Raw genomic sequence first — 27,366 nt, 5'->3', positions numbered from 1 at the left:
GGAGCCAGGGGAGAGTCTCACAGAGCTCTGCCTGGGAGACACACATGCACACTTAATCCAGACAATCTAGAGGAAGGAGGCAGCAGTTTTCAGCCCCTTCAAGCTGATGCACACTCCCCACGTTACCAGCCACACACACACACACACACAGGCTTCTCCTCAGACACACCACACCATGGCAGGTGGCCTCTGCCCAGATCAGTAGCTGTGGTAGGAGCCATCTTAACTGAGTCACCGAGGTTTTTGAGCTGAGGTTTTGGATCCTCCCTGACTGTTGGAGCGTGAGCAGAGTTGGGAGCCAGAGCTCCACTTTTTCCTCCCCAGTGCAGAGAGACGGCACGCCAGGCACGAGGCTCCCCACTCCTCCGCTCTCTCGCTCTGCCTTTTCCTGGGCTCATGTCCAGAGAGTGACTGGCTCCAGTGGACCCAAGAGGAGGGACGCAGCCTGAGGATACAGTACAGCAGCTCCAGCCCTGCATGCCTGCCTGCCCGCCTGCCTGCCTGCTGGGACAGACAAATACATTGAGGTTTCTACAAATCAGCAGCTCCTTCACCTGGGATTCACTTGATTTATTTATTTTTTAAAAAATCTTTGTGTATCCTCTCATCAGATCGGAAAAGCCTGGATCTGAGCTGGGCATACAGACAGACAAACCAAAACAGACGGACTGACATATGGACAGAGAGCAGTGGGCACTGCGGCGTGAATGTAGCAACTGGACTTCTCTTCTCCCTGGTTACTAAGACCAAACAAGGATAATCGCCGGAGCACTATCCTGTCCACCGAGGTGGTGGGTGGATGCAGCTTTCAGCAGGCTGCTATAGGCGAAAAGCAGTGACTGTATAGAAGCTGCAGAGAAAGCAGCTAGTTGATCCACACACAAGAAAAAGGGACCGTTGCCTTCAAGTAGACTTCAGTTGGATGGTCATCTCTCATTGAACTTGTAGTGCGAAGGAACTGTCTCCCTCCTCACGGACTTATGTTGAGTGGACTTCTCTCAAGCTTTCTGCGCAGATGAAGTGGGAGTGCGTGTCTCAGTGAGGATGGCAGAGTGCACGAGGACTGTGTGTCTGACTCTGATGCTGCTGTATATTGTTCTGCTGGGCACGGCTCGCGCAGCCCACAGCATCTACCCGAGGATACGGCTCTCCCACAAAGGTAGGAGACACCTACCGCGTGTTTTCTTTAATCACCTTTAATCTTATTTTGGCAACGGATGGTGACGTTGCACAAATCCAGCGCTCTGCCGTGTTGCACAAATACAAAAGGGAAAAGACAGGGCTGCCGGTAATGCAGCATAATGTGTTCAACTGTCTATAATAGTCAGTGCAGCCTCCACCAAAAAAAACAAAAAAACTAGCATTCTCTATTTAGTGCTGTCACTGCAAGAACAGACATCTCTGTCTGAAGCATTATCCACTGCAGCATTCCTTAAATTACCAGTCAAACATAGTTCTGTATACCTGCTTCTGATATCTGCGCTGATATAACAAGTTTCCACACCTTTCTTGTCAGCATATGTGTAAAATGCAAGTGTGCATGTGTGCAAAATATATATATTTATGACCAAAAGTGCACCACTACAGACAGAGTGCTGTAAACAAGCTGAAGCCAGAGAAGCGGCATCTTCTGTGAGCGAGCAGCAGAAGAAGCTGCAGGTAATCATTACCGCGTAATGAGACGGTCATTGAAGATTTATGTTTTCTAGCCTGAGAGAAAAAGAGTCGCCATCCACGCTGGATCTAAGACTTCTGCGCTGGCATACTTTTTTCTTTTTTTTTTTTTTTTTCCCCCCACTCACTGTTGATGTTGAAGGAGCCTCCTCGTAGTTTGTTTTGATCCCTCGGCCACGGTGGCTGAGAATCCACAATGTGGCTTTTCTCTCAGGCCATGGTGGCAGAGAGATGACGGCGGTTTATTTGGACATGCCAGAGTGGGAAAAGTGTTTGTTTGTGCCCATTTTTCTTTTTTTTCTTCTCTTTTTTACAGTACGTGTGTGTGGGAGTGTGTGATATGGATGGGCATTGCACTGGAATGTGGACAGACTGTCGTGTGTCTCTTCGACAACCGTGGGGGTTGTTTTTAATCTTTCTTATCTCATCGAGATAAAACTCTTGAGTAAACACTGGCTTTTTTTTTTCTTTTTTTCTCACGGTTTCTTTGATGTCCGTCGCAGCAGAAGGTGATGATTCCACATAAGCCTGTTAGTCACGGCTGGGTATAGGTGTGGAATTCGGATGGTCAATAACTCATAAATGCTGCGCTGTGAGTCACTTACGATGGTTTACAAGTTTGTTTCGCCAGTTGTGAGGAGGGTCCTTGTGTGTCATGTCCTGTACACTTCATTTCTAGGCTTTTAGCCAAGTGGAATGTGTCAGCTACAAGACAATAAATAACTGAATACCCTAAAACAGTTTTCCAGTTAAAAATAACAGCAATGGTGGTAGAAAATGTAATGAATTTGGAAGATAAAACCGACCAGAGAAAGAGGCTTTTTGCACTTTTGGCTGCGGTTCATATCATCAGCGAAGTAAGCGGACGGGCGCGCATGTGCTTAGTCATAAGTGTCACATCAGAATGCGTGATGTTCGGTGACTTTTATGTCACCCAATTCATTAACCGCCTGAGGGGAAAGCTGCTCCAGTGATTGACAGCCCACACCTCTCCCTCTCTCCCCTACGTTGCATGTTCTGGCTAGCACTGAGCGCTATGAAAAGGCCTCAGTTGGATCCTATCATTATGGAATGAAAAACATCTTAGCCCTTAATATATGCCTCATGGGCTCTGCCAGTGATTTTTGCACACGCCCTCCAATTCGCACAAACCCCATACACACACACACACACCCACATCCACGGGCGGAATAGTGTGAATTCTTTACACGCCGATGACTTGGATGCAGTCCAGGAAGATGGATAGGGATGTGGTTTTTAACTGTTCAGCCTCAGGACTAAGAAAATATTACCATAACATCTGGTGTCAAAACATGGTGGATACACTAGATTCTCCTCTCCAACGGAGGCATTGATAAGGGGCAAGAGAAGTTAATCGTATGGGCGCAGGAAATATTTTTAACCTGCTTCTGGTTATGTGGGCGGACACCAAGTGTTGGATCAATAGAAACCTCCATTGAATATCGGATCAACTTTCTCCTGCTTTTCTGGGAATCAAATCCTCCGGGCACATTGTCGTGTGTTTCAAGGGCGACCTCGCTCCCGTGCAGCGCGAGTGTCCGCGTGCTTTGATGCGAGCCACACATCACATGTGCTGCTGAATTATTATCATTCCCTCTTTCATCTTTTTCACCATTTACTTGTCTAGACTTCTGGACCAGCGGAGAAAATTTCCAAATTTCCCCCTTCCGTTTCACTTTCATCCCGGTCGTCCTTTCATTTACTTACACCCCCAATTAACTGCAGCTCCAACAGGCCGTCACCTAAATCACGTTGAGTCTTGAGTTACGATCACAGACTCTCGTGCCATCTTTAGAGAGGATCCCGCCTAATATTTAAGTGCACAGACCTTAACCACAGGCTAAAGATAGTAATACAGCTCAATTGTGTGGACTTGTAGCCAATTAAACTCCCTAAATCCTAGGTTATTACATAGAAATGCCCTGCAGGGACATGTGATGAGGATACAACAGACAATTCAAATGTGCTGTTTTTTTTGTTCAGCTTTTGTGTTTTTGGACAGAGATCCATGAGATCTGGTCGTGCACCATCCAAGGCTCTTGGCAGCAGCTCCAGATCTCCACGCCTGCGGTGGCCCTCTGGAGCGAAATGAGCTCTTCTGTTAGGAAACCCATCAATTCTGCCGCTAATGAAGCCGCGTGCGTCAGAGTCACGGCAGGCTGCAGGTAGACGGCCAGGTGCAGACTTATGTTGCCGCCTCCACAGCGCCATCATCGTGCCTGGCGTGAGCTTCAGAGAGCGTGATACAGCAGATTTCATGTTAGTGATGACCTGATCAGAGCAAAGTCACTTCCAAAAACTCCTCACTTCTTCCAGGTTACAGTCATTATTATTATAGCTCCCCGTGCGTTTGGCACTTCGTTCTAAAGGTGAGTTTGTGTTGGGCGCTCAGTTCCTCTTGATGAGTCACTTCAAATCCAATCAGGTTAATTCACACCTGGCTTAGTGGAGACAAATCCTACCTGTCCAGAGCTGCTCTAGCAATGTGCACAAACACAAACAGTTACTTGATTAAGAGATAGAGAATCATCCATGCGCTTTCTCTCAAAAAAAAAAAGATTTTTCAGACATTTTGCACAACATGAGTTGGCAGGTTATAACCGCAGACAGGCTTAGAAAAGCATGTCTGAGATCCATGGAGGTGTTCATGCGGGCAGCTGTTGCAAACATACAGAACACACAACCTGATCGTTTCAGAGTAATTATATCGAGCAGGCATTTGTTCAGCATGTCTGCCAAAGACGTGTTTACTCAAAAGTCGTGATGGTTTACTGAGATGTGAGCATTTTTCTTTAACGTTTCCGAAGGTGAATTAACTCATTGTGACACTAAGCTGTTCCGACAGGGTTAACATCACGCTGTGTACGTCGCTGGTGTGAATAAACACACATGCTTTCCCTGTTTGAACCCAACATTTACCTCATAGAAAATGTAAATAAAAGATGGCTCAGCAGCTGGATTTAACCATATACCGTGTCAATATACGTTTGTGCTCCTCTAAAACCGCATGAGTGAGAGCGTCGGTGAGCTTGTGCGAACACATCGGTCAACAATTTCTTAACCTTCTTCGGGCATTTCTTTTTTCTTCAGCACTCTGAACTGTAAAATCAAGAGAGGCAGAGGCACATGCATGTGTGAACACAGGGATTACTCAGGTAGCAATTACTGATGTATGAAACCTTTGAGCTGTAATTTTAAATCTTTCCTCTCCAGACAAGAAAAAAGGCTCTCTATATATTTAACAGCCGTGAAATGACGTGGCTGGAGGTGACTTTCTTCTGAGGGTGAGACGGGGGAAATACCAGTATGGCCTAGAGTTGTGTCTGCCTGAAATGAAATCAAGTTTTTTTTCTATAAAAACCTAATGTGCAAAGTGAGTCCCATTAGATTTCTTCCGCCTACATGTGCAGAGACCTATAATTAACATTTACCACGTTGGATCGTGGCCATGGGGCAGTCATAGACCCTATATCAAAGCACTGGAAAATGGAGGGTATGGTGATGATGAGATAAATCACACCTTTTAGGTCAGCGGAGGGAAAATGATATTTTTTTCAGCCCCTCTTCTCCTCTACCCTCCACTCTCACCTCTCTCTCTCAGCTCTCTCGCTTTCTCATTTTGTCTGTGTACGTCTCGGCGTCCTCCCCTCTCCCATTGTGTTATGTGTGTGCTCTGCAGTTCATTAATGACATGTCCAGAGGGGAAGGCAGCTGGTGAAACTCTAATATCCTTTCTGACCTTTTCCCGGTGAAGGGACCGGCGAGAGGAGATGAGTTAAGTTCGCGGAATGGGAAAAAAAGGAGAGAAGGCCCGACTGCAGGAGTCTTCAGAGAGTATGTTGCAATGATAAGAGAGGGGGGGAAAAAAGATGATGAAGGATGACAAGTGACATGCAGAAAACGCCGAGAGGATATTGTTCATTGTGAGCTGGCAGCTAAAAGCAAAGCAAATCTTGTTTTCATTTATTTCGCTGTGCGATGAAGAAACAAAGAGAACTGTTCATCTGGAAGTTGTTTGTTAAACTTACAATTAGGCTTGTCATGAGAATTATTTTAACCTCTTATGGAAGATATTTTATTTTTTCACACATATTACTGACTTATAGATGTTTGTACATCACAATGATCATTTTTGCTGACCTAAATATTGTTGTGTTGACATGCATGTTTGTTTACAAAAGGATGTCATCAACATTTTAGCCAACATAACTCCATATGATATTAGCAGAACATTTCCTTCCCATTATGAGACCTGGACATGGACAACTTAGCATTTATTTGCATTTTGATCATTGCTTTGGTTCTGTGAGCTCTAATTTTAAGAACATCTCAATATTTGTTTGTCACATTCCATTTCCATTGTCTGAAAATTAGGAAATAAATCTTCATTGCTTTTCGAAGGGTGTACTTGCATTATCCAGCCTGTTCTCACTCACAGTGCTGCAGTTTCCCCTCTTGCAAAACTTCTTGAAGCACCCCTCTGATATAGTAGTATACAAAGCGAGTAAAGTTAGAGGTTGGGGGGTCGTTGCATCGGTAATACAGTAGACTGTCCCCCCTGTGAACAGGATTTGAGCCCTCTATGTGACCAAATGTCTTGCAATTACCTTACGTTATCTGACATTAGATCCGGCTTTTACGTTGTGTTGCGTTAATGAATGTAGTTGTTTTTCCCAAAGTATGACCTTTTTTTCTAAACCTAACCAAGTAGTTTTTGGTGCCTAAACCTAACCAAGTGATTTTAGAGCCTAAACCCAACCAAGTGGTTTTGGAGCCTAAACCTAACCAAGTGGTTTTGTTGCCTAAACCTACCCAAGTGGTTTTAGAGCCTAAACCCAACCAAGTGGTTTTGGAGCCTAAACCTAACCAAGTGGTTTTGGTGCCTAAACCTAACCAAGTGGTTTTGGTGCCTAAACCCAACCAAGTGGTTTTGGAGCCTAAACCTACCCAAGTGGTTTTGGAGCCTAAACCTAACCAAGTGGTTTTTGTTGCCTAAACCTAACCAAGTGGTTTTTGGGCCTAAATCCAAACAAGTGGTTTTTGGGCCTAAACCTAACCAAGTGGTTTTGGTGCCAAAACCTAACTAAGTAGAGCTTAAACCTAACCACGTGGTTTTGGTGCCTAAAAAGAATAACAAATTGTTGGCCTGGACCTTACTAAACCATGACCATTGAGAAAATTGTAATGTATTATTTGTCATAAAATGTGATCAGTTTGTCAGCAAGCTATAATTTAAGTCTAACCAAACGTTATATATTACATATTATTGCTAACTTGACCACAGTGCCTTTGTTTTGAAAGTCTAACAGAATATATCTAAGGTATTGTTGCTGACTTTACTGCGGAAGGTTTGGTAAAGCATTGTAGTTTTGAAGCTAGTGTATTTGAAGAGTTGAGAGTGTGAACGTGTTGCATTATCATGCCATTATATTTCAGTTATTTTCAGTGGCGTAGAATGCCATAGTTATTGTGACAGACCTGCTTATAATAACATTAAAAAGTGGAATAACTAATCTCATAACAAGTGCAGCAAATAAATCTATATGCCGGTTTGAGTTTTTTCACTGTGTTCTGCTCATTTAGAATTTGAGCAAACTTGTGTTTTTCTGTGCAGCAGCCGTTGCTTTAGGTATTGCAGGCAATTTACAGTTAATATTAGAATCAGTTTACACTTTATGGGTTTTGGCGTATAGCTATAAGCACTGACAGACAGGAAGCCACATCAATGAGAAATTCGTTTGGATTCCGAGGTCATGTACGTGTACAGTAGAGGCAGTATAGATTGGACCAGATGGGGGATCAGCTTTGATCAAGTTTCAGCCAAAATACAGAACATTCCTTCATTCAGAGCTCATATTAAAAGCTGACACACATTCTATTTGTAGATACTTGATTGTTTTAATTAGACGTATATATCTGAACTGTCAGTTGTGGAGGTATTCTCCAGATATATAGCATCAATCAGGTTACAGACCTTTTCCCCTGCCTTTATTAGAGAGAACCATACGTTGCTTTCTTTCTCCAACTCACATCCTGCTTGGACACTCCATGTGGCTTTCATTTGACTCTGACATCATTCCACATGCACACACAAGAGTATATGGGAAGACGAGGCTATATACCGATAATGGTATAACACCCCAGTTCTCCAGCTCCTGACCCCACCCCCGGGGGCTCCCCAGTCTCACTCCGGACCTGGACGGCACGAGGAGAACAGACCCGGTCCTTATACTTTAACTCCCGCCTGCTCCAATAATTCTCTTTGTTTCTGTTCCAGCACAAGCACCATTACTCAATAACTAACCCTCCATAGGCTTATTTTTTCGGGGAAACACGAGACCTGCTGCAAGTCTAATTTCTTGACGTGAAATGCACGCTAAGTGTTGGCAATAGATATCAAATGTAATTTGTGTTTTCAAGTTTCTGGAGGAATAACTTCTGTGTGCATTCATCTCGGTTCTTCGACTAAACCCCGCTGTTAAGAGACTTATAATCAAAAGTTGATTGCTACTGCAACACAGATGCACATATTGTTCTCCCCGCTGCAGCAAAAACAGTGTTCCCATACACAGATATGGAGGAGATCACAAGGTTTATTTTGATTTCACTTCTCCAAATCTTCTCAGGGATCTCTCGGCGCTGCTCAGACAGCCGATGAAAGTGACTGTCTTGAGGGAGTCCTTCTTCTCTGTGCTTTCCATTTGAAGTGGGATCACAGTAGGGCCATGTGTCTCCTCGGCTCAGTTGCTGATGGAGAAACGCCCTCCTCCTTCTCTTCCTCACGGCTCCTTTAGCTGACGGCGAAGGAGCCATCACTGGCTGCAGATGGCAGAAAAAAAAAACTTGGAGAGGAGACAAGACGCAGAGGAAATGTGGAAATCCCCCCGTTGCCTTCTTCAGTCTGAGCGGTGGCTTCAACTGTCTGACTGGTGCGCGTAATGACAGAGGAGCAACCCTTTAAATTGTGCCCTCCGCAGAATCTCTCGCTGTGTGTCAGTGTAATCACATCCACCAATTGTGTTCTACAGTGACCTTGTAATCATGTGCAATTAAGCCGATTAATCAACTCCTTCTTTTAATATAAATGTGATTATAGTTTACAGTTTCCCCTCACTTGTACTTGTACGGTGGTAGGGAATGTATGTTCTTTCTTTCTTTTTTTCTTTCTTTCAGCTTCTTCTGTCTTTCAGTTTCTTTCTTTCTTTCTGTCAGCTTCTTCTGTCTTTCAGTTTCTTTCAGTTTCTTTCTTTCTTTCATTTTCTTTCTTTCAGTTTCTTTCTTTCTTTCTTTCTTTCAGTTTCTTTCTTTCAGTTTCTTTCTTTCTTTCTCTCTTCCTTTCATTTTAAAGTTTCAAGCTGGTTATTGTTAGTCTCCTCACACCATAATGGAAACATTCCATGCCATACACATGTAAAACACATGTAAAACAAATATGTAAACAATCATGGAATTAAATCTGTTTGTAGTTGTGTGTGTGTGTGTGTGCATGTGTGTGTGTGTTTGACTGTTTGTGTGAGCAGTGTTTCCAAAATAACCTAAAAGTCTTACTTAAATAAAAGCAGATATATTGAAGTAATGATAATAGTGAAAGTCATACATATGAGTAATCTTAAATCTCCCAGTAACACTTTACAGTAAGGTACACAAAAATGTGAGTAGTTACCCAATACACTCATGAAATATGTAATCACTTCAAGTAAAGTTAGATATTAATGAGGTAATAATGCAAACTTGTTCTAACAATTCATAAAAGGTCAATTGGTTTATTCAGTTTATTCAGTCATGAAAACTTTTAGTTTGTTTCAACATAAAAATCAGACAGTAAAGAACTTTCTCTTGTGAGAAATGTATTCTACAAAACTACATAGCGCACCTTTAAAAATTACACTGGGTAGTCAACCAGTAGCAATAGATAGAATCAAATACTAACTACAACATTCTTACCTAATGAGTTATCACTTGTTAGTGACACTCAGCAGCTGGTTCATAGTCAATCAGAGGAGTGGTGAGTATGTCGACCACAGATATTTATGAATGAATCATTACCTACTGATTCATTCATACATCATCTGCCAGCCTGTTCTACAGTAACTCCTCATTAACTATCGAGTAGTTCCTGATTCACTCCTCACTAACTCCTCAGTAACCACTCACATGTTTGTGTACTTTATTGTTAAGTGTTACCATACTGTACTTCACTATCTAAAGTTCAAATAAATGTACATTATACATATGTTTGCATGTAGGTTTGTACTACAAAAAAACCATAAATACGGTGTACAGCAGATTAAAGTGCATTATTTGCCCACGATGCCATGAAGAATAATATAGCAAAAATGGAAAAACTCAAGGAAAGTATCTCATAACTGTACGTAGCTACAGTACTTGAGTAAATTCCCTCAGTTACATTCCGTAACCGGGTGTGAGAGAGCGAGAGAGCTGTCAATGCATCTCGTTGTGTGCGTGTCCGTATAAATCAGCTGCCTCTCATCATAATTCACAAAGACAAGTGAAAGAAAACGGGGAAAAAAGGGGTTCGGGCTTGTGCACTGTTTAGTCCGTCACTTTAAATAGCCGTCTGAATAATAAGTGGCAGCAGATTCGACTTTCCTCTTAAAGAAGGAGCTGATTGTTTGTGAGCTGGCCTAACACTTGTAGAGTAGCAGGAGTGGAATGTTTTAGAGGACTGTCCTGGATCCAAGTTCAGCTCAACTCTGAGGGGAACTGTGAAGAGATAGAGGAGGGCAGTGTGTGTGTGTGTGTGTGTGAGAGAGAGAGACAGAGAGAGAGAAGGAGAGAGAGAGAGAGAGAAAACGCTCCAAGTGTGTGCGGATTAGATAATTACAGGAAGCATGTCTGAGCCCTGGCAGAACACCGCTGCCACATCCCCTCGCTCTCTACCACCTAACCGGGCTGAGGTCTAATGCAACTAAAACAAACAAGCCGCTTGTCTCCAACATGGAAATTTTAATAGCAACAAAATATACACACAGTCACCCACTCCTCTGTGGATACCTAATCCCATGTTAAACAAATAAAAGAAACCTCCACAGAACATATGCTGCTGTCGCTATGAGTAATCTACAGAACCCGGATAAACACGCTCTACTACCTTGGAGATCAGGTATCACCGAAAATATACAGATGCTAGGAAAGCAAATCATGCAATTACCCCCTGCAACCTCGGCATGTAGAGACATCTCAGCATCATTTGAGGTAGTCGGTTGGCTTTGTATTACAATCGTGCGTGTCTAGCTGCGTTTTTTTTTTTTTTCTCCCTCTCTTCGTTTAAAGGGAGGTTTTTTTCTTTTTTGCATGCATTAAAGGAGAAGAAATGGAGAGATTACAGCCTGTGCAGTGCCATAAATTTTCATCTCGAACCCTGCCCGGTGCGCTTGAATCTGTCTCAAGTTTTCGGCAGCTCTGCTAACACACACCAGATCCCCCTTTCTTCTTTTTACAAGGACACCCTGCGTCCGACCCGGTCGTGTTGTTAATGAAACGTTTTTTTTTCAGGCCATAGCAACCCAGAGGAAACGCACACCTCTGGGGCTTCACTTAGTTTTAATCCTTCACCCTCAACCTTTTTTCCGCAAGCTCACAGAGAGCAAGGAGCAGCCTGTCGGGTCCAATCAGGTGTCTACAACTGGGTGAATGGCCTTGTGTGTCTGCTACCACTGATGAGTGTGTGTTTATATGTAATGACATATCTGTCATGGGCCGCCGCTTCCTTTTCTAGAGACGGATTTGAAATCACCTAAAGCGAGACTGACAGGGAGTGGCTGCTGATCTCAAGCTAGTGGCAGATAAAGAGGCTGGTTCCGTTTCCTGTCCGATAAAACTGTGACCATGGGCCATACTGTGGACATCAAATGCCTCCCCAGGAATCACAACATCATTCCCAGGACTCATACTCAACTTCCTTCTTCCGCGCTTTCGACAACATGCCTCCATGTGCCCCCCCTCGATTGAGCTCTGTCAACGGTAACAGCAGTAGCCGTCGGTGCCAAATAGGTCGGCTGCGAGCTGCCAGGATGCTTTCACGCCAGCGGAACTTTTACTGATGATAAAAATAAAAAGGCCTAGCTGGACTGAGAGAGAGGAGACATAGGTGCCACATGAGAGGGACAGATGACATGGAAAGATAACCCGGCTGTTGCTCTCTGCTCTCTCGGGGGAAGCTACGAATCAAAACCACATGTTGCAATGTGCCCTTGGCCATGGGAGCAGTCGGGACGGGAGGTTACTGGAGCGGCCACAAAACCCTCGAGGTTTGGGTTTGGTCAAAATTTGATCCTGCTGGTTAACACGGGCAAGAAGCTTGGCGTTATTCAACGTCGACAATGAACTATCGAAGCAGACAGCTATCCGTACCTTAATTGCAGAGCTCTATTGTGTTGCTGTATTTATTTTTTTTCTTTGTGTGTTGTTGTCTGCAGAGCTTTGGCAGTTAAACAGAACCTGGGTGTTCCAGGGACATGGAGCGTCTCTTCAGCCTCAGACCATGCTGCTGGATGAGGGCCACGAGAGGCTTTACGTCGGTGCCAAGAATACCCTGTTCTCCCTCAGCCTGGACCGGGTTAACACTCACCAGAGAGAGGTAGGCCTGCGCTCATCCCTCCATGCCTGTTAGGAAGTGAGTATTATACTGAACCCACGTGCCCACAGGGTAATAGGTTAGCCAAACGGAGTGTGCATATGTGTGTCTGCGGGTCAAGTTTTCTTGTATATATGAGTGCAACTGTGTGTTCTTTCAGATCCAGTGGGCCAGCACAGAATCTCAGATAGAGGAGTGTCTGATGAAAGGGAGGGAGAAGGTAAGGGACACCCTCTACAGGGCTGCATACAGATGTGGCCGAGGTTGACTATCAAGGGCAGAGCAAAAGTGCCCAGCTCATAATGCGCATTGCAGTATAATTAATTTATTACATAGGTAGATATATCCATTACAGAGATACATACTGTCAGTATGTATTAATTGAGTACATACATCACTGTGCTCATTAACCTTTGTTTAATCTGAAGCACTGATGTTATTGATGATGCGGTAAAAAGCCTGGCGTTTTTCCAGCACACCATTTTGTCCCCTCGGCCTCAGTCTAACCTCGTGACCTCTCACCCATTAACCCCTTCTTCCCACCGGCCGCCTCACCTCTGTATCTCTTCCAACAGCCCGAGTGCGCGAACTACATCAAGGTCCTGCAAAAGTACAACCAGACCCATTTGCTGGTCTGCGGAACAGGAGCCTTTAACCCCGCCTGTGGCCTGGTCAGAGTGGGACACACGGGGCAGGTGAGTCCCAAAGACAGAGGAGATGATTTAACGATCGATTAATCAAGTGATGTTCAAAGGGTTCCTCCTGTCAGACATCTTGTCAAAGTCATACAGCACTTTGAAATGGCTCGATACCTGACATTGAATCCATTGTGGATATTTCAGACGAGGCCATTTTCTGTCTTTGCCTGCTTGATAAACATAGTTTCCTCTGGTGAGCATCAGATGTCACTGAAACCTCCTCGTATGAAATGGGAGTGTCCTTAAAGACCCTCGTCCGTCACCAGCAGTTGTGGCGTTTACCTTAACGGAGGCGACCGTACCAGTCCGACATGCTGTTTTCAGCTGTTGTCGCTTCTCTCGCTTTACTCTGGCAATCTTTACATCATCACAATGCCATGTGCTGTGTACGGAAGCCCTGAGGGGGCAAGTGAGAGTCATGTTACTGATGGAGATGGAAAAGCATTGACGCGTGCAGTTCATTCACAACTTAATACTATCGGTCAACGTATCGAATATAAAAGAACAGGTCTTACCATTAAACCTCGCCATATTAAAAGCTAATGATAGCAGCCCTTGCTCTGCTCTATTAAAGGGAGCGATACCATTGGCAGCAACTTCCCTGCAAGACTTTAAAGTTAAATTTGGTCCGTCACATGCCAACAAGGGAGGGGAACGCAACATTGAAATATGTCAAAATGCACAACTGTCATGCACAAATCAGCAGAGGTTAATAAAGCATTAGCTAGCTAACACATTAACTTAATTCCAGAACTGAAGAGGGTTAGGGTTAGTTAGTTATTGAGCCATATTTTAGTTACATAATATTATTTATCTGGGTGCTGTATCGTCGGCAGCTGGACGTTTCACCTCTCATCCACGAGGCTTCTACAACCATTCACACCTGGGCTCAGCTAGCCTCAGAAACCCACTTGAAGGCCTGTTTGACCAACAACCCACAAGTGGCCGTTAAAGCTCTGCAAGTCAGAGTGCACACATGTCCTTAATGATGAGAACATACCAAGACACAGATTATAAAAGCCTGCAACTCCCTTCCGGAACTAAAGAAGCCTCTTGGATGAGAGGTGAAACGTCTTCAGTAAACTGAAACAAGTCCAGTTGTTGACAATACAGTACATAGATTTACCATGACCTGGATGACTGAGAACCTTCATCAACAAATATAATTCATGAGTGTTTATGTTTGTCATGTGAATGACTGCATCGGACGAGTTTGATTTTAAAAATGGGTCTGAAATATGTTTTTTATTTAATTGTAATCCAGGTAATCTGGTTGCTTATCAGTGAATGTGTGCAGTAACTGTGCATTAACATTCCTTAACGGATGATCACACTGAGCAGCAGGGATTCATGATATATCCTGAATTAATTTGCACATTAAACCTACATTAGTCGTGCGTTAGTTAAACATCGCTCAGACCCTCGTGATAAAGTTCACATTTCTTCTTCATGCAGCCAGACAAATTTCCCATTGTGCTCCTCCACTCGACAGTGTTTAGATGACCGTAGCCAAAAACCCTCTCCGCCCTGTTTCGATAATGTTTTAGCCAGGAGCTCACAGAATTGTTAGTACAGCTTGGACCGCTGGGCTGTTAAATTCTTTGCACATGCTACTGTGGTCGAGTTTATTCTCCTAGCAACAAGTGGACGCATGACCTGAGGTGGAGGTGGAAAAGACAATGAATGAGAGAGGCTAGGGTCATGCTTTTGTTTTGTTTTTTTCCCAGGAAGAGAACTTTTTAGCACAAGGTTCTCATTTGTATATGAACAAAAAAAAAAAAAAACAGACATTGCTACTGTCCAGGTAGAGTGGGAGGACAGACCAGGTGTTGCTGTGTGTAGGAGCAAGTTTGAAGTCAAGGAAGATGGATGCTCCGTCTCACTCAGGGGTCAGTTCAGATGTGTGTGTGTGTGTGTGTGTGTTTCAGTTGCCTGAGTGGGATTCGAGCACACGGGAGTGTTTGGCGTGCACACTGGTGTCCATGCAAAATTGACTGCAAACATCTGTGCGAGCATGTTTGTCTACAGTATGACACATATCTCCCAGATGTCAAACACGGAACAGCCCCTTAGGTGTGTGTGTGTGTGTGTGTGTGTGTGTGTGTGTGTGTGTCTGGAGTGTATTTAGAAAGCGAGGAGGGGAGAAGGTTTCCACCCTGCATTCCAGCACTGGTCCAGTAGGTCGAGCAGTCCAGGAACCAAGCTCAACCATCCCTCATGCCATTGGAATGCTCACAGACTGAGCAGAACTGGATCAGTCTGGGCAAACTAATCTTTCCATTGACCCACATAAATTTTCATACTCGGTGTACAGGATTACATTTAGTCTATAATTACCATTAAACCTGAGCTGAATAATATTTTGATAACGATAAAATGTGATATAAAATAATATTTCCATTCATCAAGTCAACCGCTGACCAGCAGATCAAGTATTAATGCCCTACTGGCCCAGACATATCATAAAAACAACCCATACTTCAGAGTACTGCGTGCAGAGTGATATTGATCAACCATATTTACCTATATTCCGTTTGCTTCTGATGGACCGCGCTGCATGATGGATGAGTTTTACCCAGGAACGGACTTTTGTTACAGTCAAATGCCGGGCGGTAGTCACAGCACAGTAGGGTTCCTTGGCTACTCATAAATCAATGTATGACACCCCCTCTGATCTACCAGTGACAGTCATAAACACTGTGGTGGCCCACAACATATGAGCTCCGGTTCTAGAGGGAGTTCAGGGTATGAATGAGTGTGTGTGTGTGCATTTCTGTCACCTGCCGTGCAGGGAAACGAGATCAGAAGAGAGGAAGTAGTGAGCCCACTATGGTGTAAGAGCAGAGAATGGTCAGCTATACGAATTCAGACAACAGTCCTTCATTTGGTCATCCATCACTCCTTGTCTCATCTATCTTTCTTCCTCCTGCTCATCCATCACTTTCTCATCCCTCCTCTCCATGATTCACTTCAATCCCTCTGCACACGTCACCCACTGGGGTTTGTCTCGATGTTGCCGGAGCTTTTTGCAAGAGTGCAGCTTCTCCTTGTGTGCGAATAACTGCGCCTGTGTCTGTGTGTGTCGTCCTCAGAACAAGCAGTTCACTCTTGAAGAAGACAGTATAATGAGCGGCAGAGGGCGCTGCCCGTACGACCCCAACAGCCCCTGCACGTCTACGCTCTCCAGTAAGGCACCGCTCACTCTGTCGCTCGCCACCTCACCATCCGCTGAGCTAAAAACACAGTTGTGAGACTGCAATGAATGTTTTTTTTTCATTTCAGCTGAGTGAATACATACCATGCAAGTTTACACTAAAGACAGTCGCTCACTTCTAACAAGTCAATGCTGCCACCTTGTGGTCGTTTTTCATGTCAGCATTTCAAACAGAGCAAAAGGGGGGCTGCACTTTAAATGTTTACACATGAACTGGTGTTAATAGAGTTTGTGTTTGTTTCTGTGTGTGTGTGTGTGTGTGTGATTCAGGAGGAGAGCTGTATATTGGCCTGTACACTGACTACTGGGAGAACGATGGAGCTTTGTGTCGACTCAACAACCAGACCTACACTCGCACTGAGAGAGACGACAGGCAGCAGCTCAGCGGTCAGTATGCCTCGCAGGGATACGATCACACATGTACATCCAAGGTAGTGCAAGCATTTAGTCTACGTGGTGACAGCTCCTATGTGTGCCTTCTTGCTTTTATTGTCTAACCAATTGTCCAAAACCCAAAGACTCGTCATTTACTATTCAGATGACAAAGTAAAGCAGGAAAATCCTCACATCTAACAAGCTGAATTAACTTTCAATCGACTAATTGAATGATTTCAGAGATTTCTCACGTAAAGCAGCTTGAAACGAGTAGGAATTCAAAAGTTTATGACAGGCGTAACTTTTCTCTTCTTCGTCCAACAGAGCCCAAGTTTGTGGGGTCAGCAGTTATTCCTGACAACGACGACAGGGATGATGATAAAGTCTACTTCTTCTTCACTGAGCGGGAGGCGGACGGTGAGGGAGCGAACAAGGCCGTCTACACTCGCGTGGGACGAGTCTGTGCGGTGAGAATGCTGATGCTTATGTTGGAAAGACTTTCTTGGCACGATTCAGCCAAAGTTCTGCACTCACCCTCTACATGTGCCTCCATCCGTCAGAATGATCAAGGAGGACAGAGGATGCTGGTGAATAGATGGAGCTCCTTCCTGAAAACTCGTCTCATCTGCTCTGTGGCCGGGCCGAACGGCATCGATACACACTTTGATGATCTCGGTAGGGCTGCACGCCATCTTATTTATTCATTGTGAAACCTGTTTTTACTGCGTGACAGTAACAGACACATCTGTATACACCTCCAGATGTGAAGAGTCACTGTGGTATTGAGGATTTTTGTCATGGAACAAGGATAGACTGACATGTGCTGAGAAAATAATACGTTAAAAAATACATTTTAATATATTAAAGGAATCAAATGTGTTTCTAAATTATGTATTCAAAAAATCTATTACTGAAAATATAGGATTGCTTATATTACTTGAATATGTTTGTTCAGATATTTTATGGCAATATGAAAAATGGCAATAATTGGTATACATGTTAAATATTCGATAATACATAGCTTATATGTACTGATATGAATTAAAAACATCTATAACTCAAAATATATATGCATGTACAGTATAACTAGATATTACATTTTTGGATACAATATGGAACTGTTTTTTGTATACGAAAAGCAGCCATAATCTATATATTTGTCAATATTTTGTGAATATATGATTTGAAATTTTAAATAATGCCCTGCTAACATATGCTGATATGTACTGAAAAACGTCTTAAATTTTTTTTTTTAATACATGACCAAATAATCGATATTTTGTTATTTTATGGCAATATTTTTCCTAACAGATTAAAAGCAGCAATACTTGGTATAATTGTCAATGTATGGAAAATATATCATTCAAAATATACAGTAATTGATTGCAAATACTTCATTAAATGTACATTTCAATACATATAAAGATATCACACGTGAAGCCTCTTTATATCAGTAAAATATGTAATTGCAACGTGAAAATATAGTGGGAACAAATGGGTTATAACATATTAGATCTTCATGAAGAGTATTGGATATATACTTATATTTCATAAGTGTGTGCCAAGCCTGCAATAGCTGTAAACAATTGAGCAGTAAACACACAACAACACAACACTTTTTTCCATAAGACATACAGCCAGTGGTGCAGAATGACTAAAGCCCCAGTGTGCCTCGCATGTATTACCATTACATTCATGTCACAGAGCTAAGTATTAAATTTACTGAAAAATAAACAAACAGTGATCTTAGTAAAAACCAATTAAGTCCTTTACTGCTGTTCTAAAGATATCCAGAATCCACAAGGATTCTTCCAACCATCTGGACGGAAAATACATTCTTTCTGCCGCGGGATCAAAGAGAATTTAATCTGTTTCCCAGGCGAATAGGAGAAATCATAATTCCATGATATACAGCGGTTTCTTTATAGCTAAATGCCAAGTGCGTAAAAAAAAAAAATGTCAGCCTTAGTGTGGCTAACAAACAGCAGCTAACTCCTACATCTGGTGTTTTCAGAGGATGTGTTTGTGCTCAAGAACAAAGATGGAAAAAACCCAGAAATCTTTGGCCTCTTTAGCACGACGAGGTGAGTCCACGACGCCGTCAGCATTTCATTATGCAGATGATCTCTCTACTTACCAATAAAACTTTATTTTGCAGCGCGGTGTTCAAAGGCTATGCAGTGTGCGTCTATCGCATGGAGGACATCAGAGCAGCCTTCAACGGTCCATTCGCCTTCAGAGAGAGACCCGAGCATCACTGGACGCCTTATGAGGACAGAGTCCCTTACCCCCGCCCTGGATCTGTGAGTGTTCCAGTCTGAGTGAAGGGAGTGTTTATAGGGGCGTCACTCCTTGATGCACAACAACATTATGCATTCGCAGCACTCTCCATTTGTCCGCGTCCACAACAGACATCCTTTTGTGAGGGACAGTGTTGAGGCCATGTAGGACAGCGCCGGTGAATGTCAGCGCTGTTGTAGCTACCTCAGCAGGTCATGCAGGGACAGCACGGGCCAGACGACAGCATGCCAGCCTTCTTCTTTTTTTTTTTTTTTTTCTGCGCTGCATGAAGTGCCAACGCAATTAATGGCCCTCTTGTGTCTCTGTCTCTGCTCCTTCCTTTAATCTCTCCATTTCCGTCCTGCTATCTCTCTAACAGTGTGCCAGCAAGGTGAACGGAGGCGGCTTCTCCAGCTCTAAGGAGTTTCCTGATGAGGTTTTGAGGTTCGTGCGGTCTCATCCCGTAATGTATCGCCCGGTCCTTCCTCAGCACCGCAGACCTGTGCTGCTGCAGACAGAGCCGGGCAGGAGGAAGCTGACCCAGATCGCCGTGGACAGAGTCCAGGCACAGGACGGACACTACCATGTTCTCTACATTGGCACGGGTACATACACAGCGAAGAATGAATGACTCTTTCGCACAGTGTTACTATTTTGAAAATGAAAGTCAAGAATGAGACGCTCTCTAGGTGAACAAACACGCTTGACCAGACATTTTGGTGGCACAAACACATACAAAGTTGTGCGTATACAAACTCAGTTTTTGCACCGGATGTGATAGAAGATCACCTGCAACACTTCGGTATATGTAACATTGATGTCTTCCTCTATTAGATGACTCAGTGGTGTTGAAAGTTATCACCATCTACAACAAAGACACAGACACCATGGAGGAGGTGCTGCTGGAAGAGCTGCAAATATTCAAGGTATTTTTAGCTATAGAAAATGTGAAACAGAAGTAGACTTCGTAACCAGGCAAATTCTGCATCTGACTGCATACGCATCACAGTGCATTATTGCTGCGGCTAGAGAGATTGTTTTGGATTCACTGATTGCTAATTTGTGTCCTTCTTATCATCAGAGGGACGCGAGTATGATTGTGCAGCCAGCCTGTCGAGAGATCCTCAGAATGATTTGGATGTAGTTAGATCAGTTACATTTTAGATCAGCCTGCAAGCTGCGGCTGCTGACATTTTAATTAAGACCTGATTTGGGATGGATAGAGGCATGACGGGAGGCCTCCAGTGACAAAGAACTTTATGTCAGCTCTTGTTAATTTATTCTTAAAGCGTGCAATGAACCACCAGTCCAGCTTCATTTCTGAATAACAGTCATAATGTTTCCTATTCGCAGCTGCCAGCGCCAATAAGAGAGATCATCATATCACCTAAAAGGGTAAGAGGACAATCTGAGTCACTATACTGTTGTTTGTTCATGCAATACTGTTGTTTAGCCACAAGGTGTTAACATTGCAACAATTTCCATTGCTTTGTTTTTACATAGTTTCATGTACTGTAGGTAATGAATATACATGAATATTCTATCAAACTGATTCAAGGATTCAACTGACAAAGGTTATTGTCAATTGCAGAAATTAACAATTCATCAATCCCCAAAACTTTAAAAAATAATTCACTGAAATTCTTTGGGAACTCTACTACTCTACTACTTAGTGTTGTTGATTAAAGGAGACATTATGCTGAATTCCAGTTCATAATTGTATTATAACTATATTATAACAGCTTTAATGCTAAAAAAAAAAACGTATTCAGTTCTCTCGTACAGTCCAGTCTGCCTCTGTCTGAGATGCTGTTTTAGCTCCTGTCTCTTTAAGAGGCAAAATACAGTCTTTTCTGATTGGTCAGCTCACACAAGCCTGAGCCAGCACCGCTAGATGTGTCTCCTGTTGGCTCTGACGTGTTCTCAGCTTCCAGTTGGCTTCTCTTCTACTGTGAATAAAGGCGTAAATTATGGAAATGTATGACAGTTGGACGAAGTGTGATGTCACAATGTCACAAAATTAAAGGCCAGACTACTGACGAGGTGTTTCAGGCACTTCAGGAGCTGTTGCTTTGGACATGACATGCATTATAACCTATATTAAACACTGAAGGAAAGGACAAAAATGAAGAAGCATAATAGGTTTCCTTTAACCTATTTGAAAAGAGAGGGAAAATATAAAGGATAAAAATAAAAGCACAAACTGTGTCTTGACATCAATGCTCCGTTTTCGGCTCCACAGCAACAGCTGTATGTGGGATCAGAATTGGGCGTGGCCCAGGTCAGACTGCATCAATGTGACCTCTATGGCTCTGAATGTGCTGACTGCTGTCTGGCCCGAGACCCGTACTGTGCCTGGGATGGTCTCACCTGCTCCAGATACTACCCTGCTGGAGTCTACACCAAGAGGTACCAGCACTCACACACTCTCCGAGACAGATCCCATCGTTTCCAGCCTGCAGATGTGTTTGTGTGATATCAGCTCTTCACACCTTCGCCAGCTCACTTCTGTTTCATCATAGCACCTTGGCCCTAAATGTCACAATGCTCTGAGGCTGGTTTATCAAGTCAGTACCACAGGCTCAGAGAGGCACGGCAGCCAGCCGTTATGTAACGTCTAACAGCATGCACCTGATCACCGCCCTTCCTCTTTTCCTCTCTCTTTCCTCTCCCTCGTTGCTTTTTTCAATCTTCCCTTTCGCCCTTCCCTTGCACTTCGTCACATGTTCAAAATCACTCTCTCCCTTTACTTCCCTCGCTCCTGTCTCAGCAGACGATTCAGGCGGCAGGATGTTCGCCATGGCAACGCTGTCCAGCTGTGCAACGGGCTGCAAATTGACGGTTAGTGTATAAATTGACCGTGTAATGGGTGCGTGCGTGTGTATGTGCACGCGGGCATGCCTGTGTGTATTTTCTGCAGCATTTTGCCAAATACTGTGTACAAGCAAAGAAATGATGCAGTTGTTCAGAAGCACTAGACTGAACACGCAACAAATGTGAACTCTTGATATGCAATCACAGCTGGAGGTGAGAGAGGGTAGTGTTTCCACTGTGGGAGGAGATTGGAGTAGAACAATCCACTCTACAGTTAATGAAAGGTCACGGCAGTTCTTTGCCATGTCTCTCGCCTGACTGTCTTTTATGATGTGTGTGTGTGTGTGGGTGCAGATGAACAATGGCAGAGAGCTGAGGAGAGGCTGGTGTACGGCGTGGAGAGCAACAGCACTTTACTCGAGTGCGTCCCTCGATCACTTCAAGCCAAGGTCCTCTGGTTCTTACAGAAAGGAGGAGAGAGACACGAGGTGAGTGCGTTCCTGGGCCTGTGATGAACACGATGCAAAAGAATGAATAAATATTTCACGACAAACTGCCATGAAAAGATACAAAGCACTGGAAAAAGAGAGGTATTGTACTTTTACGGGCCAGTTGTTGTTGTGGAGAAAGTTTGACTTAGAGACAAGATTTTTGCTGCTACGTTAGCTTAATTCGAATTAATGGAATTTAATTTGTTTGCGCTAAACTATTTACATCTATAGAGTCTTGGGTAACTGGGGGATATTTTCTGCAAATAAATATGATAACACTTCACTTGAAGGTACACAGAAAGAGTAACTAATGATTACGTGAGTATGTACACAAAAACAGTAACTAATGATTCAGTAATTATTAATTAATGAGTCATTACTAGTTAGGGCGGCTGTGGCTCAGAGGGTAGAGCTGGCGTCTTGTTATTGGAGGGTTAGATTCCCATGGTCTGCATGTTGAAGTGTCTTTGGGCAAGATAATGAACCCCAAACTGCTCCCGATGTGCTGGTTGGCACCCTTCACGGCAGCCACCGCCATCAGTGTATGAATATAATATAGTCCTCAAATCACAGTTTTTAAGTAAATACTCATTAACGATTCCTTAACTATCAAGTTGTTCCTGATTCATTTCTTACCTGGTATATAGTTACTACTCACATGTTTGTGATTCTTATTGTAAAGTTTTGTTGAGTATTGCATATATTTATTTTTTAATGTTTAGAGCCCCAAACAGAAAATGTATTTCTCCTTGGTACCGGGTTAGTGACTTCAGTCTCAGTGTTGTGTATCTCAAGACCTTGGAAATTGCATTTGAATGCATCAGAATGGATTTAAAAGGTTGATACCAGTATCTGAACTATTTACTACAAACAGTGATACTGAATGATTATATACATCACAGAAGCTTAAGTGCAGAGTCACTGTATTGAAGAACTACCATTTATCCTTTAGTTAGTTTAGTTCTGAAGGTTTTTTAATTAGAATCCCTTTCGGAAGAGAAGCAGCAACGGTGCAGAAAAGGTGTACATCAATGACGAGAAGAAAACCATGTCTTTTTCTTCCTCCGTGTAGGTTCGAGGTGATGAGCGGGTTATCTTGACCTCACACGGGCTACTGTTCTTGAGTGTGAAGAGCTCCGACGCCGGCGTGTACGTGTGCCAGACTGTGGAACACGGATACGTTCACACACTGTTACGCGTCTCACTCCAAGTGCTCAGAGGGGAGAGGGTGGAGTCGGCGATTCACAGGCCTAACGATGGGGGAGGAGAGAAACCTGCAGCTCTGTGTCACTCCTCGCTGGGCCCCCTGCCGGGCCCCAGCATCAGCCCCAGAGCTCTGGTGCCCTCCTCGCTGCCGGGCCCCCACTCCAGGCTGTGGTACAAGGAGTTCCTCCAGCTGATCGGCTACGGGGATGCCCAGAGAGTGGAGGAGTACTGCGAGAGAGTGTGGTGCTCGGATAAGAAGCGTAAAAAGACCAAAAGGAAGTACGTCCCTCCGAGTGGCGAGAAGCGAGGGAAGGGGAGAGCAGAGGAGAACTCCCACCGAGCGCCCAGGCACACCGTGGGCACCTGAGGAGACCGACCGCACACACACAAACACACACACACATACACACACACACAGTCTAAAGGTCAGACTTCACTCTGTGTTTGCACCATGTAAAAGGTTTTCACTTTGCTTTCAACAAGAGCAGTTACAGAAAAAAAAAAGTAGCAGGTTACCTTGTTTTTGTAGCTACATTTATCACCCAGTAGTTTAACTGTTACGTTTTTTAACCTATTTTGAGAAGCAACTTTTTACCTTTTTTTTTTTCTACGGGGGTGAACTGATTATCCGCTGCGCACCCTGGGTAAATACTATGTATGTCAGTGTCAGTACAGAGAGGAAGCCCTGGGCGGAGACGGACGGCTGATTAAGCCGCGTCGCCTTCCTGATCTGAATGGGACAGAATATAATATATCAGCTCCTGTGGACCCGGCTGTCAATCCGAAACGCACACAGAGACTGCCGCACGAAAAAAAAAAAAAAAAACCCTCCACTCCACCTCTCATTCAACGGCTCAATATGACAAACTCTTACTGTATCTATCGTGAGAGAAAATACAGCTATGTTAAAGGTAACTTATTTTCTCTGTCTCTATTTTGAGTTCTGTAGCTGTTTAGATGTCGTAAACTGGAAAAAAAAAAAAATATATAGCGGTGTTGTTTTTGTACAGTGGAAAACATGCTTTAAGCTCTTACATGATTATAACGTGGTCATGGCTGTGTTGTGTGTGGGTTACAATGGCCACAGTAAGATGTTGCAATGCCACTATTATGGATATTCGAGGCATGTTTTAGTGATAATTATGCCCTCTGTGGAAATGATTACTATTTAAGCACTTGTTAAAAAAAAAAAGAAGAAAACTGTTACAGTAGATGAAAAAGCGGATGTTATTATTAAGTGTCCACATTTACATCCGCAGTTGTGATCAGATGTATCGACAGTATTGTGTGTATTGTGTTCCTAATTTAAAATTCAGGGTTGGTCTCGCGTGCACATCTGGCAACTGTAAAAGTGTATCCAAAAAAGTCTGTCCCTTTTTTTGTTTGTCTGTAACGATGTCGCAGATGGGATTCATTATTACCACCGCACACAGCTATGTAAAACAGCTGCAATTTGCTCAGAAGAAGAAGAAGAGAAAAAAAAGACAAATAAATGTGTGAGTGACCAATCCGAGCATGTCATTAGAACAAACTGATGAGTCAGCCTCTCATGAATATTCAGTTGATTCTGAGATGACAGAGAACAGAAACAAACAGTCTGATGTTGCATTACGGTGGTTCTGGACTCTTAAAACAGAGTCCGCACGATCGCTTTTATTCCCAATGTCGTGCCTTATTTATCTCCTCATTTTGTCGCTTTATAGTTTTGACCTCGTTGTCTGTACCCCATTCATAATGTGGTAAACGAAACAACAAAAAAAAAACAATCACTCGGTTTCTGGCGGGGCCTTATATCGCCACTGGTCATTCTCCTTGAATTTTCTCCAACTAAGACATTGATTGAAAATACTGTGTCTGCTTTTACCCCTTATAAATACCTGCCATTAAAAAAAGATGGACCATCCTTCCCCCGGTGTCACCTCTGTGGTTTGGCCATCGATAATGACAAAGTATACCCGGTCCAAGTGCACACACAGACACATACACACACACACACAGACACACACACACACACACACACACACACACACACACACAGATTGAGAGATTGAGCCAATGATGCAGCTATAAAGAGGTAGAGAGTTAGCCGTGTGCATTGGTCACTCAGATTACAACAAAAATAAAAATAAATTCAAAAAATCCGTCGAAAAGGGTTCAAATGGGCTTTTTAACCTTTCTGCCAGAAGAGTGCCTCGGATGTGACCCTCTCACAGAGATCCAAAGAAAAAAATCCAAAGCGCTCCTCTGGCTAAAAGGTTTTAATAGGCTTTTTAACCATTTTGCCTGAAGAGTGCTTTGGAGTTGTCCTCTTTTTGAACTTCGGCTTTTCCCTGCATCACATTTTGTTTGAACTTCCCGAGCACTCAATACTTTTTCTTTCTGAAGAAAAAAATGATAATATAAATCAAAGCAGCTACAAGGAACTCTCATTGCTGTTGATTCTGGCGGCCCCTGTGGACAGGCACCGGGAGCAGCACCGCCCCTCCGGTCACAGATGTTCATCTGGCCAGCATTTGTTTTGAAAGTAAGTGGCAAGAGATATGCCTAAGGATTATTATTTTTTTTACTATGTATGATTATTAACTGTAATATGATGGTGAAACTGAGTAAACTTTGTTTTAAAACCATTACTGTTCATACGCAGGATACATATAGGCTAAGGTTGCCTGGTAATAGTCACATTGTTAAAGTTATCAATATTCCCTAGTAATATTATGTCTGCTACCATAAAGTTACATTATAAACCAGTTGTTTTGCTGCTGTCTGGTGATACTGAAGCATCTGCTGCTGTATCAGCAGACTACAGAGCAGCTTCTCTCCTCCGGCTGCGAGACAACACAATTTATCCTCAACACTCAACCATGAAAATAGTTGTAATTGTTAGAATCTGACTGGAGGAAGACGTTACAAAAAACTATATAGAAATGGTCAACCTTCTTTCACAGTCTCATTTGCTTATGTAGATCATGTCAAAGCATCAGTATTAAATTGAGCCTGTTTTAATATAACTGGTTGATTGTATGACATTCGACCAAGATCATTTCTTTTTCATAATTCTGTAATTCGGTCAAGCAAATTCACATCACGTTATCTAGAATGGCACTCGGTAGAGCGCATACCTCTGCCAAGGCCCGACAGCCTCCTTTATCCACACTCATAGACAACCAGCCAATTAAATATGCCTGATTTTTTCCCCCCGTTTTTGCTTTAATCCCTGAGAAATTTAATGAAAATGTCAAATTGCCAAATTCTTCAGAATCGATGAGAAAAAAATGTCCTGGATCCATCCCTTTATCCGGGGGTCTATTCTGTGCACATCCTCCATCCAAGTTTTATGGGAACCTGTGCAGTAATTTTTGTGTAATCCTGCTGAAAAAAACAACAACCAACAAACAAAGAAACGTGGGTGAAAAACATAACCTCCTTGGCAGATGTAATACAAAGTTGCTTTGTGAACACAAAATCTTGTACGAGCAGGAAGGACTGCTGTTTTTATTTTTTTTCTCACGGTGAGCTGCCCACTGGGACACCATGCTCATTCAAATTCTGTGGAGGTCTACCTGAGCCGGTGGGGTGCTGAAGGCATTTGAGAATAGAAATTCATGCTGCAAATTTATTCCACACGGCTACCATAGCAACAGGCTCTGAACCAGTTCAGCTCCCCTCCTCATCAAAGCTCCCCCTCCTCTCTCTGTCAAGTTTTAACACGGTTACTCTGGCCCCTGGGCTCCGCTGGCCAATGGAACCTGTAGCCGCTCATACATCACAGTCTAATATATGACACTGGGTCCACTAAGTAAAGCTGGAAAGTGTTCTTCTTTTCTTCTGGGACTGGAGCTGGCGTTGGCCCGGCTGGATGGAGCTGCTGACCCTACTGACAGATGCCATGTGACCAACTTTTGGAACGGATCCATGCCTGAATCTGGAGCTGCACATATTTCGATCCTGAAAAATTATACATGTCAAGGCCCAAGAGGCCAATTTCATATAATGAAA

General features: G+C 43.4%; 1 protein-coding gene across 2 annotated transcripts; it reads left to right on the top strand.

The window, feature by feature from the left end:
* Positions 1–25,276, top strand: sema3e (sema domain, immunoglobulin domain (Ig), short basic domain, secreted, (semaphorin) 3E). Of its 2 annotated transcripts, none has more exons than XM_030426638.1 (17): positions 1–1,159; positions 12,135–12,295; positions 12,453–12,512; positions 12,868–12,987; positions 16,083–16,176; positions 16,475–16,591; positions 16,904–17,046; positions 17,140–17,254; positions 18,594–18,663; positions 18,738–18,882; positions 19,239–19,464; positions 19,694–19,785; positions 20,213–20,254; positions 21,102–21,268; positions 21,633–21,700; positions 22,028–22,161; positions 23,237–25,276. In XM_030426638.1, exons 1-17 carry the CDS (start codon positions 1,045–1,047, stop codon positions 23,735–23,737), a joined length of 2,370 nt encoding a protein of 789 aa, XP_030282498.1. In that variant the 5' UTR covers positions 1–1,044; the 3' UTR covers positions 23,738–25,276. The 2 variants fall into 2 exon arrangements, with proteins under 2 accessions (XP_030282498.1, XP_030282497.1); XM_030426637.1 differs by having other exon boundaries at positions 21,630–21,700.
* The last annotated feature ends 2,090 nt before the right edge of the window (positions 25,277–27,366 follow it).

The sequence above is a fragment of the Sparus aurata genome, chromosome 8 (genome assembly GCF_900880675.1).
Source record: "Sparus aurata chromosome 8, fSpaAur1.1, whole genome shotgun sequence".
Taxonomy (NCBI): Eukaryota; Metazoa; Chordata; class Actinopteri; order Spariformes; family Sparidae; genus Sparus; species Sparus aurata.
Note: the sequence above shows the minus strand (reverse complement) of the source record. Positions and strands in the feature narration are given on the sequence as shown.

Coding starts and splice junctions, on each gene's coding strand:
- sema3e (XM_030426637.1), top strand. CDS start 1,045: ATGGCAGAGTGCACGAGGACTGTGTGTCTGACTCTGATGCTGCTGTAT. Junction 1,160..12,134: donor GATACGGCTCTCCCACAAAG/GTAGGAGACACC, acceptor TGTTGTCTGCAG/AGCTTTGGCAGTTAAACAGA. Junction 16,592..16,903: donor CGACAGGCAGCAGCTCAGCG/GTCAGTATGCCT, acceptor TTCGTCCAACAG/AGCCCAAGTTTGTGGGGTCA.